This window comes from Coregonus clupeaformis, unplaced genomic scaffold, assembly GCF_020615455.1.
Source record: "Coregonus clupeaformis isolate EN_2021a unplaced genomic scaffold, ASM2061545v1 scaf0051, whole genome shotgun sequence".
NCBI classification, from domain to species: domain Eukaryota; kingdom Metazoa; phylum Chordata; class Actinopteri; order Salmoniformes; family Salmonidae; genus Coregonus; species Coregonus clupeaformis.
Window position 1 is genome coordinate 720,777 of NW_025533506.1, and position 13,312 is coordinate 734,088.

Consider the following 13,312-nt stretch of genomic DNA (forward strand, 5'->3'; position numbering starts at 1 on the left):
TCACTTAGTAACCTAGTCCTACTCCCGACCGGTCACTTAGTAACCTAGTCCTACTCCTGACCGGTCACTTAGTAACCTAGGCCTACTCCTGACCGGTCACTTAGTAACCTAGTCCTACTCCCGACTGGTCACTTAGTAACCTAGTCCTACTCCCGACCGGTCACTTAGTAACCTAGTCCTACTCCCGACCGGTCACTTAGTAACCTAGGCCTACTCCCGACCGGTCACTTAGTAACCTAGGCCTACTCCTGACCGGTCACTTAGTAACCTAGTCCTACTCCCGACTGGTCACTTAGTAACCTAGTCCTACTTCCCCGACCGGTCACTTAGTAACCTAGTCCTACTCCCGACCGGTCACTTAGTAACCTAGGCCTACTCCCGACCGGTCACTTAGTAACCTAGGCCTACTCCTGACCGGTCACTTAGTAACCTAGTCCTACTCCCGACTGGTCACTTAGTAACCTAGTCCTACTCCCGACCGGTCCCTTAGTAACCTAGTCCTACTCCCGACCGGTCACTTAGTAACCTAGTCCTACTCCCGACCAGTCACTTGGTAACCTAGTCCTACTCCCGACCGGTCACTTAGTAACCTAGTCCTACTCCCGACCGGTCACTTAGTAACCTAGTCCTACTCCCGACCGGTCACTTAGTAACCTAGTCCTACTCCCGACCGGTCACTTAGTAACCTAGTCCTACTCCTGACCGGTCACTTAGTAACCTAGTCCTAGTCCTGACTGGTCACTTAGTAACCTAGTCCTACTCCTGACCGGTCACTTAGTAACCTAGTCCTACTCCCGACCGGTCACTTAGTAACCTAGTCCTGACCGGTCACTTAGTAACCTAGTCCTAGTCCCGACCGGTCACTTAGTAACCTAGTCCTACTCCCGACCGGTCACTTAGTAACCCTAGTCCTGACCGGTCACTTAGTAACCTAGTCCTAGTCCCGACCGGTCACTTAGTAACCTAGTCCTACTCCCCGACCGGTCACTTAGTAACCTAGTCCTACTCCCGACCGGTCACTTAGTAACCTAGTCCTACTCCTGACCGGTCACTTAGTAACCTAGTCCTACTCCCCGACCGGTCACTTAGTAACCTAGTCCTACTCCCGACTGGTCACTTAGTAACCTAGTCCTACTCCCGACCGGTCACTTAGTAACCTAGTCCTACTCCCGACCGGTCACTTAGTAACCTAGTCCTACTCCCGACCGGTCACTTAGTAACCTAGTCCTACTCCCCGACCGGTCACTTAGTAACCTAGTCCTACTCCCGACTGGTCACTTAGTAACCTAGTCCTACTCCCGACCAGTCACTTAGTAACCTAGTCCTACTCCTGACCGGTCACTTAGTAACCTAGTCCTACTCCCGACCGGTCACTTAGTAACCTAGTCCTACTCCCGACCGGTCACTTAGTAACCTAGTCCTACTCCCGACCGGTCACTTAGTAACCTAGTCCTACTCCTGACCGGTCACTTAGTAACCTAGTCCTACTCCCGACCGGTCGCTTAGTAACCTAGTCCTACTCCTGACCGGTCACTTAGTAACCTAGTCCTACTCCTGACCGGTCACTTAGTAACCTAGTCCTACTCCTGACCGGTCACTTAGTAACCTAGTCCTACTCCCCGACCGGTCGCTTAGTAACCTAGTCCTACTCCTGACCGGTCACTTAGTAACCTAGTCCTACTCCTGACCGGTCACTTAGTAACCTAGTCCTACTCCTGACCGGTCACTTAGTAACCTAGTCCTACTCCCGACTGGTCACTTAGTAACCTAGTCCTACTCCTGACCGGTCACTTAGTAACCTAGTCCTACTCCTGACCGGTCACTTAGTAACCTAGTCCTACTCCCGACCGGTCACTTAGTAACCTAGTCCTACTCCTGACCGGTCACTTAGTAACCTAGTCCTACTCCCGACCGGTCACTTAGTAACCTAGTCCTACTCCCGACTGGTCACTTAGTAACCTAGTCCTACTCCCGACCGGTCACTTAGTAACCTAGTCCTACTCCCGACCGGTCACTTAGTAACCTAGTCCTACTCCTGACCAGTCACTTAGTAACCTAGTCCTACTCCTGACCGGTCACTTAGTAACCTAGTCCTACTCCTGACCAGTCACTTAGTAACCTAGTCCTACTCCCGACTGGTCACTTAGTAACCTAGTCCTAGTCCTGACTGGTCACTTAGTAACCTAGTCCTACTCCCGACCGGTCACTTAGTAACCTAGTCCTACTCCTGACCGGTCACTTAGTAACCTAGTCCTGACCGGTCACTTAGTAACCTAGTCCTACTCCCGACCGGTCACTTAGTAACCTAGTCCTGACCGGTCACTTAGTAACCTAGTCCTACTCCCGACCGGTCACTTAGTAACCTAGTCCTACTCCCGTCACGTTGTACAGCGCTATATTTTCCTAACGGAAACCCTGAGGCCTACATACGCTACTGTAAAATGCATTTTTGTTTTTTCTTGGAATAGAAACACCATAATATTAATGTATTTAATTAAAGCAACATTTCTAACAGTATAAACAGCACAACAAATACAGTAATAATTTACTAACAAATTATAATCAATCCCATATTGTCTGTTCTACCAAAAGGTTTTAAAGTCTCTAGTACAGCCAGTATTAAAAACAGTCAAATGCATTCCTGAATTCAGTCGCTTTCGGATAGGGTATAGGCTCTTTCGGATAGGGTATAGGCTCTTTCGGATAGGGTATAGGCTCTTTCGGATACAGTATAGGCTCTTTCGGATAGGGTATAGGCTCTTTCGGATAGGGTATAGGCTCTTTCGGATACAGTATAGGCTCTTTCGGATAGGGTCATGCACTGTAACATGCTGTACCACACCACAGCATCCTGCAAGCTGTGCAACTTTTAAATGAGGACCCTCTGTATGACTCTGTGTATTGTGTAATGTACAGTACCAGTCAAAAGTTTGGACAGCTACTCATTCAAGGGTTTTTACATTTAAATTTTTTTTTTTTACATTTTAGTCATTTAGCAGACGCTCTTATCCAGAGCGACTTACAGTTAGTGAGTGCATACATTTTTCATACTGGCCCCCGTGGGAATCGAACCCACAACCCTGGCGTTGCAAACGCCAGGACCCTCTGTATGACTCTGTGTATTGTGTAATGTACAGTACCAGTCAAAAGTTTGGACAGCTACTCATTCAAGGGTTTTTCTTTATGTTTACTATTTTCTACATTGTAGAATAATAGTGAAGAAATCAAAACTATGAAATAACACATATGGAATCATGTAGTAACCAAAAAAGTGATCAACAAATCAAAATAAATCAAAATATATTTTATATTTGAGATTCTTCAAATAGCCACCCTTTGCCTTGATGACAGCTTTGCACACTCTTGGCATTCTCTCAACCAGCTTCATGAGGTAGTCACCTGGAATGCATTACAATTAACAGATGTGCCTTGTTAAAAGCTAATTTGTGGAATTTCTTTCCTTCTTAATGTGTTTGAGCCAATCAGTTGTTTTGTGACAAGGTAGGGGGGGTATACAGAAGATAGCCCTATTTGGTAAAAGACCAAGTCCATATTATGTCAAGAACAAACAGCTCAAATAAGCAAAGAAAAATGACAGTCCATCATTACTTTAAGACATGAAGGTCAGTCAATACGGAACATTTCAAGAACTTTGAAAGTTTCTTCAAGTGCAGTCGCAAAAAACATCAAGCGCTATGATGAAACTGGCTCTCATGAGGACGGCCACAGGAATGGAAGACCCAGAGTTACCTCTGCTGCAGAGGATAAGTTCATTAGTTACCAGCCTCAGAAATTGCAGCCCAAATAAATGCTTCACAGAGTTCAAGTAACAGACACATCTCAACATCAACTGTTCAGAGGGGACTGTGTGAATCAGGCCTTCATGGTTGAATTGCTGCAAAGAAACCACTACTAAAGGACACCAATAAGAAGAAGAGACTTGCTTGGGCCAAGAAACACGAGCAATGGACATTAGACCGGTGGAAATGTGTCCTTTGGTCTGGAGTCCAAATTGGAGATTTTTGGTTCCAACTGCCGTGTCTTTATGAGACGCAGAGTAGGTGAACGGATGATCTCTACATGTGTGGTTCCCAACGTAAAGCATGGAGGAGGAGGTGATTTATTTAGAATTCAAGGCACACTTAACCAGCATGGCTACCACAGCATTCTGCAGCGATACGCCATCCCATCTGGTTTGCGCTTAGTGGTACTATCATTTGTTTTTCAACAGGACAATAACCCAACACACCTCCAGGCTGTGTAAGGGCTATTTTACCAAGAAGGAGAGTGATGGAGTGCTGCATCAGATGACCTGGCCTCCACAATCACCCAACCTCAACCCAATTGAGATGGTTTGGGATGAGTTGGACTGCAGAGTAAAGGAAAAGCAGCAAACAAGTGCTCAGCATATGTGGGAACTCCTTCAAGACTGTTGGAAAAGCATTCCAGGTGAAGCTGGTTGAGAGTGTGCAAAGCTGTCATCAAGGGTGGCTATTTTGAAGAACCTCAAATATAAAATATATTTTGATTTGTTGAACACTTTTTTGGTTACTACATGATTCCATATGTGTTATTTCATAGTTTTGATGTCTTCACTATTATTCTACAATGTCGAAAATAGTCAAATTAAAGAAAAAACCTTGAACGATTAGGTGTGTCCAAACTTTTGACTGGTACTGTATGTCTCTCTCTGTGTATTGATTAATGTATGTCTCTCTCTGTGTATTGATTAATGTATGTCTCTCTCTGTGTATTGATTAATGTATGACTCTCTGTGTATTGATTAATGTATGACTCTCTCTGTGTATTGATTAATGTATGACTCTCTGTGTATTGAGTAATGTATGACTCTGTGTATTGATTAATGTATGTCTCTCTCTGTGTATTGATTAATGTATGTATCTCTCTGTGTATTGATTAATGTATGACTCTCTCTGTGTATTGAGTAATGTATGACTCTCTCTGTGTATTGAGTAATGTATGACTCTCTCTGTGTATTGAATAATGTATGACTCTCTGTGTATTGATTAATGTATGACTCTCTCTGTGTATTGATTAATGTATGACTCTCTGTGTATTGAGTAATGTATGACTCTCTGTGTATTGATTAATGTATGTCTCTCTCTGTGTATTGATTAATGTATGTCTCTCTCTGTGTATTGATTAATGTATGACTCTCTCTGTGTATTGAGTAATGTATGTCTCTCTCTGTGTATTGATTAATGTATGTCTCTCTCTGTGTATTGATTAATGTATGACTCTCTGTGTATTGATTAATGTATGACTCTCTGTGTATTGATTAATGTATGATTCTCTGTGTATTGAGTAATGTATGACTCATTAGAAAGACCAGTAATACTGTGTTTACTGTAGAAGCTGTTCAAGTCTGTTGCCTTCCTCTTCCTCGCCAAATATGAAGACGTCTCTCTCTCTCTCCCTCCCTGCAGGAAGTTGATGAGCATGGCGTTTGTGGACATGAATCCGTTCCCCCTGAGACAGATCCAGAACCGACGGACCTTCCACCTGGAGAAGGTTAGACTGGAGCTAACAGAGCTTGATGCCATCAGACAGACCTTCCTCCGAGAGAGAGAGACGCACACCACGGCGCCCGACGCGCGCACGCTTTGTAGCGACGATGAGGAGGACAACTAGCACACAGCCTATCAGGGTGCAGTGCCTGCAGACAACAGCCTATCAGGAACCACGTCTGGGTGATTCTATCCTATCATGGCCCATCACCTGCAGACTCCAGCCAATCAGGGCCCAGGGATTTCAGACTCCAGCCAATCAGGGCCCTAGCCTGGGTGTCCTGCCCACCTGCAGATGCTGTCATGAGTAATGACCCACCATGATGACAAGCGCTGTATCCACAGACTCCCCACTCATTCACAAGTAGCTGCTCTGCAATGCTGGACTTTTTTGTTGTTGGTGTATATTCTTCATAGCTGGACCTGTCACCTCCATGTTCTCCACATGCTGGACCTGTCACCTCCATGTTCTCCACATGCTGGACCTGTCACCTCCATGTTCTCCACATGCTGGACCTGTCACCTCCATGTTCTCCACATGCTGGACCTGTCACCTCCATGTTCTCCACATGCTGGACCTGTCACCTCCATGTTCTCCACATGCTGGACCTGTCACCTCCATGTTCTCCACATGCTGGACCTGTCACCTCCATGTTCTCCACATGCTGGACCTGTCACCTCCATGTTCTCCACATGCTGGACCTGTCACCTCCATGTTCTCCACATGCTGAACCTGTCACCTCCATGTTCTCCACATGCTGAGGACTGCGGCTTGTTGAGGACCAGTGGACCAAAACGCTGGCGGCCAAATGTTCTTGCTATTACTTCCAGCATTCCTGCCAAGCTTTTGTAAACACCATAATCGCTGTTTGTTGATCTGTTAGTTGTGGCTGAGGGACATTGAGTTGAGAGATTGACATGACAACCACCATGTTATTCTGTCCCATAGCCATACAGCTGTGATTGCAGAGCTGGATCATTGCAATCTGAATCAGTATTTTTCAAAGAAATCATTGTGCTTGTTGAGAGGAGGGACTGATTGTATTTTCTGATGTAAATCTTTTTCTTCAATACAACCTCTAATCTGAATGCTTTAGCCCTCCCAAATGATAGGTAGGTGGGTGTCTTGGTGGTAGGAGACCATGCTGCAGTAGTAGACAGTACAGGAACCAACACACCTGGTCTACCAAAGACTTGAACCACTTTTACAGAAACGTCTGTTGATTGGCGCTTTCCATGGAAACCTTGGACCAATAATAGTCCATCATTCCAGGCTCCAGTAATGTTCTAGGAATGCATTCTAGAAGCAGAACCCGGGTTCACCTCGGCCCCTGTCGTGGGGCAGGAGTTCTTCACCTCGGCCCTGTCGTGGGGCAGGAGTTACTTAACTCTGCACAGCTTCAAGTCACTCTCCAGTGACATACTGTCATCATAGCACCATCATGTGACTGTCCCTCTCCAGTGACCTACTGTCATCATAGCACCATCATGTGACTGTCCCTCTGTAGTGACCTACTGTCATCATAGCACCATCATGTGACTGTCCCTCTGTAGTGACCTACTGTCATCATAGCACCATCATGTGACTGTCCCTCTCCAGTGACATACTGTCATCATAGCACCATCATGTGACTGTCCCTCTCCAGTGACATACTGTCATCATAGCACCATCATGTGACTGTCCCTCTGTAGTGACCTACTGTCATCATAGCACCATCATGTGACTGTCCTCTGTAGTGACCTACTGTCATCATAGCACCATCATGTGACTGTCCTCTCCAGTGACCTACTGTCATCATAGCACCATCATGTGACTGTCCTCTCCAGTGACCTACTGTCATCATAGCACCATCATGTGACTGTCCCTCTCCAGTGACCTACTGTCATCATAGCACCATCATGTGACTGTCCCTCTCCAGTGACCTACTGTCATCATAGCACCATCATGTGACTGTCCCTCTCCAGTGACCTACTGTCATCATAGCACCATCATGTGACTGTCCCTCTCCAGTGACCTACTGTCATCATAGCACCATCATGTGACTGTCCCTCTCCAGTGACCTACTGTCATCATAGCACCATCATGTGACTGTCCCTCTCCAGTGACCTACTGTCATCATAGCACCATCATGTGACTGTCCCTCTCCAGTGACCTACTGTCATCATAGCACCATCATGTGACTGTCCCTCTGTAGTGACCTACTGTCATCATAGCACCATCATGTGACTTGAAGGGGAATCTTCTAGTCTTTCTCTTCCTGTTTACATTTTCCCTTGACTTTTTCTTCACTTATTTTTGTGTTTTCCAGACCCATCAAATGTTGTGTTTCTTTGATATTTGTTCTGAAATGTTTCGGCATAGCTACACTGAGTATACCAAACATATTAGGAACACCTTCCAAATATTGAGTTGCACCCCCTTTTTCCCCTCAGAACAGCCTCAATTCGTTGGGGCGTGGACTCTACAAGGTGTCAAAAGCGTTCCACAAGGATGCTGGCCCATGTTGACTCCAATGCTTCCCACAGTTGTGTCAAGTTGACTGGATGTCCTTCGGGTGGTGGACCATTCTTGATACACACGGGAAACTGTTGAACGTGAAAAACCCAGCAGCGTTGCAGTTCTTGACACACTCAAACCGGTGCACCTGGCACCTACTACCATACCCCGTTCAAAGGCACTTAAATATTTTGTCTTTCCCATTCACCCTCTGAATGGCACACATACACAATCCATGACTCAATCGTCTCAAGGCTTAACAAATATTATTTAACCTGTCTCCTCCCCTTCATCTACACTGATTGAAGTGGATGTAACAGGTGACATCAATAAGGGATCATAGCTTTCACCTGGATTCACCTGGTCAGTCTATGTCATGGAAAGAGCATGTTAATGTTTTGTCCACTCAATGTATGTTTTCATGTCAACCGCTTAATTTAGTATAAGATTATTGAGAGTGGCCGACTATATTGGCCTACTATATTGAATGTTATTTTTGTTTTATACAAATGGAGAATTGCCTTGTAGCACAATGCCATAATGAGATGTAAACAATGAAAGGTTGTCCTGTAGTTGTGCTGTTGAGAGAGCTGGTCTCTCTATGACCCATCTGATGTCTAGTTGAGTGCTGTACCCATCCTTCATGTTACCATGGTTTCACTCTATGTTACCTTACCTATGTAGGTTGATTATTTGACAGGATTGAGTCAGGGTCTTCCTGTTGACCAATCACTTTTTAACTTCACAACATACCCTTCCTGTTGACCAATCACCTTAACTTCACAACCCTTCCTGTTGACCAATCACTTTAACTTCACAACATACCCTTCCTGTTGACCAATCACCTTAACTTCACAACCCTTCCTGTTGACCAATCACTTTAACTTCACAACATACCCTTCCTGTTGACCAATCACCTTAACTTCACAACCCTTCCTGTTGACCAATCATTTTAACTTCACAACATACCCTTCTTGTTGACCAATCACTTTAACTTCACAACATACCCTTCCTGTTGACCAATCACTTTAACTTCACAACATACCCTTCCTGTTGACCAATCACTTTAACTTCACAACATACCCTTCCTGTTGACCAATCACTTTAACTATCTTTTGATATTTATTTCATTATATTAGTTGACTGTGATTTCTTTGATCAAGTATTGTATCACCTTCTATCTCCGCTGGTTTCTTTGTGTATTCAGTAAGCTGTCCCTGTCCCTGGTTATTGCTGTTGTTAGGCTTGAGGTGGGTCCAACCTGTGCATGACGTCTCCTTAATCCTAACACTCTTTTAAAAGCAACACATTGCACAATCGTCTATGTCTAGTGCCAATGCAACCTTCCACAAACCACCAGGACACTTTCTCTTGTATGTATGAATATTGAATATCATGTCCACATAATTAGAATTCTTATTCAACTGAGCGTGACAGAAATTACCCACAATCACCACGATGTAATCAACATGTATGAATATTTTATATGAGTGGTATGATCATGATCACCCAATAAACATTGTTATAGCTTTACTGTGCACATCAGTCTTAATGCTGTCTTCCTAATTACACATTATATACTTTCTACAGTGCCTTGAGAAAGGATTCACACCCCTTGACTTTTTCCTCATTTTGTTGTGTTACAGCCTGAATTTAAATGGATTGAACTTAGATTTATTTGTCTCTGGCCTACACACAATACCCCATAATGTCAGTGGAATTATGTTTTTCAAATGTCTTTTTTTTTTTTTTACAAATTAGTAAAAAAATGAAAAGCTGAAATGTCTTCAGTCAATAAGTATTCAACCCCTTTGTTATGACAAGCCTAAATAAGTTCAGGATTAAAAATGTGCTTAACAAGTCACATAATAAGTTGCATGTACTCACTATGTGTGCAATAATAGTGTTTAACATGATTTTTGAATGACTACCTCATCTCTACACATACAATTATCTGTAAGGTACTTCAGTCGAGCAGTGAATTTCAAACACAGATTCAACCACAAAGACCAGGGAGGTTTTCCAATGCCTCGCAAAGAAAGGCGCCTACTGGTAGATGGTTAAATATTTAAAAAAAGCAGAAATGTAATATCCCTTAGAGCATGGTGAAGTTATTAATTACACTTTGGATGGTGTATACACCCAGTCACTACAAAGATACAGGCCTCCTTCCTAACTCAGTTGCCAGAGAGGAAGGAAACTGCTCAGGGATTTCACCATGAGGCCAATGGTGACTTTAAAACAGTTAGAGAGTTTAATGGCTGTGAAAGGAGACAACTGAGGATGGATCAACAACATTGCAGTTACTCCACAATACTAACCTAAATGACAGAAGGAAAAGAAGAACCCTGTACAAAATGTAAAAAAAATACATCCTGTTGCAACAAGGTACTAAAGTAATACTGCAAAAAATGTGGCAAAGTAATTAACTTTTTGTCCTGAACACATTGTTATGTTTGGGGCAAATCCATCACATCACTGAGTACCACACTCCATATTTTCAAGCATGGTGGTGGCTGCATCATGTTATGGGTATGCTTGTAATCGTTAAGGACTGGGGAGTTTTTCAGGATAGAAATAAACGTAATGGTGCCAAGCACAGGCAAAATCCTAGAGGGAAGCCTGGTTCAGTCTGTTTCAGCATGACAATGCACCCGTGCACAAAGCGAGGTCCATACAGAAATGGTTTGTCGAGATCAGTGTGGAAGAACTTGACTGGCCTGCACAGAGCCCTGACCTTAACCCCATCGAACACTTTTGGGATGAATTGGAACGCCGACTGCGAGCCAGGCCTAATCGCCCAACATCAGTACCCGTCCTCACTAATGCTCTTGTGGCAGAATGGAAGCAAGTCCCTGCAGAAATGTTCCAACATCTAGTGGAAAGCCTTCCCAGAAGAGTGGAGGCTGTTATAGCAGCAAAGGGGGGGACCAACTCCATATTAAGGCCCATGATTTTGGAATGAGATGTTCGGTGAGCAGGTGTCCACATACTTTTGGTCATGTAGTGTATTTAATCAGAGGTTTGGACTGTAGTAGCTTGATGCATTGCTACCACTTACCACAACAAGGCCAGAGTACAGTATGATCCATCACAATCATAAGCGGCAGGTAGCCTCGCGGTTAAGAGCATTGGGCCAGTAACCGAAAGGTTGCTGGTTCGAATCCTTGAGCCGACTAGGTGAAAAATCTGTCAATGTGCCATTTGAGCAAGACACAACCCTAATTGCTCCTGTAAGTCGATCTGGATAAGTCATTCCCATTGAAGTCAAAGTTCTAGTCATTGTAGCTCTAAGCTTCCTTCTCTTCAGCCTGGCAGTAGTGGCACAGGAAGCACAGTGTTGTGAAATAAGGTTGTGTTGCAGCTCTGTTCAGTGCCACTACTGCCAGGTGGTGCTGCTCTGATAGCCAGGTGGTTCTGCTACTGCTCTGCTAGCCAGGTGGTGCTGCTCTGCTAGCCAGGTGGTTCTGCTACTGCTCTGATAGCCAGGTGGTGCTGCTCTGATAGCCAGGTGGTGCTGCTCTGATAGCCAGGTGGTTCTGCTACTGCTCTGATAGCCAGGTGGTTCTCCTACTGCTCTGCTAGCCAGGTGGTGCTGCTCTGCTAGCCAGGTGGTTCTGCTACTGCTCTGATAGCCAGGTGGTGCTGCTCTGATAGCCAGGTGGTGCTGCTCTGATAGCCAGGTGGTTCTGCTACTGCTCTGATAGCCAGGTGGTTCTGCTACTGCTCTGCTAGCCAGGTGGTTCTCTTACTGCTCTGCTAGCCAGGTGGTTCTTCTACTGCTCTGATAGCCAGGTGGTTCTACTACTGCTCTGCTAGCCAGGTGGTTCTCTTACTGCTCTGCTAGCCAGGTGGTACTGCTACTGCTCTGCTAGCCAGGTGGTTCTGCTACTGCTCTGCTAGCCAGGTGGTGCTGCTCTGCTAGCCAGGTGGTTCTCTTACAGCTCTGCTAGCCAGGTGGTTCTGCTACTGCTCTGCTAGCCAGGTGGTTCTGCTACTGCTCTGATAGCCAGGTGGTTCTACTACTGCTCTGATAGCCAGGTGGTTCTGCTACTGCTCTGCTAGCCAGGTGGTTCTGCTACTGCTCTGCCTGCCAGGTGGTTCTCCTACTGCTCTGCCTGCCAGGTGGTTCTACTACTGCTCTGCTAGCCAGGTGGTTCTGCTACTGCTCTGATAGCCAGGTGGTTCTTCTACTGCTCTGATAGCCAGGTGGTTCTTCTACTGCTCTGATAGCCAGGTGGTTCTGCTACTGCTCTGATAGCCAGGTGGTTCTACTACTGCTCTGCTAGCCAGGTGGTTCTACTACTGCTCTGCTAGCCAGGTGGTTCTGCTACTGCTCTGATAGCCAGGTGGTTCTGCTCTGCTAGCCAGGTGGTTCTGCTACTGCTCTGATAGCCAGGTGGTTCTGCTCTGATAGCCAGGTGGTTCTGCTACTGCTCTGCTAGCCAGGTGGTTCTGCTACTGCTCTGATAGCCAGGTGGTTCTGCTCTGCTAGCCAGGTGGTTCTGCTACTGCTCTGATAGCCAGGTGGTTCTGCTCTGATAGCCAGGTGGTTCTGCTACTGCTCTGCTAGCCAGGTGGTTCTGCTACTGCTCTGATAGCCAGGTGGTTCTACTACTGCTCTGCTAGCCAGGTGGTTCTGCTCTGATAGCCAGGTGGTTCTGCTACTGCTCTGATAGCCAGGTGGTTCTGCTACTGCTCTGCTAGCCAGGTGGTTCTACTACTGCTCTGCTAGCCAGGTGGTTCTGCTACTGCTCTGATAGCCAAGTGGTGCTGCTACTGCTCTGCTAGCCAGGTGGTTCTACTACTGCTCTGCTAGCCAGGTGGTTCTGCTACTGCTCTGATAGCCAAGTGGTGCTGCTACTGCTCTGATAGCCAGGTGGTTCTACTACTGCTCTGCTAGCCAGGTGGTTCTACTACTGCTCTGCTAGCCAGGTGGTTCTGCTCTGATAGCCAGGTGGTTCTACTACTGCTCTGCTAGGCAGGTGGTTCTTCTACTGCTCTGCTAGCCAGGTGGTGCTGCTCTGCTAGCCAGGTGGTGCTGCTCTGATAGCCAGGTGGTTCTACTACTGCTCTGATAGCCAGGTGGTTCTGCTCTGATAGCCAGGTGGTTCTACTACTGCTCTGCTAGCCAGGTGGTTCTGCTACTGCTCTGCTAGCCAGGTGGTGCTGCTCTGCTAGCCAGGTGGTTCTCCTACTGCTCTGATAGCCAGGTGGTTCTTCTACTGCTCTGCTAGCCAGGTGGTGCTGCTCTGCTAGCCAGGTGGTTCTCCTACTGCTCTGATAG

At 45.9% G+C, this 13,312-nt stretch overlaps 1 protein-coding gene across 1 annotated transcript in view; it reads left to right on the forward strand.

Moving 5' to 3' along the window:
- The window catches only part of tbc1d2b (TBC1 domain family, member 2B), a 183,728-nt gene extending 176,476 nt beyond the window's left edge, over positions 1 to 7,252 (forward strand). The window contains exon 16 of the mRNA XM_045212784.1: positions 5,448 to 7,252. Coding sequence (XP_045068719.1) covers positions 5,448 to 5,652 — 205 coding nt within the window. The 3' untranslated portion in view covers positions 5,653 to 7,252. The remainder of the gene's footprint in view (positions 1 to 5,447) is intronic.
- The last annotated feature ends 6,060 nt before the right edge of the window (positions 7,253 to 13,312 follow it).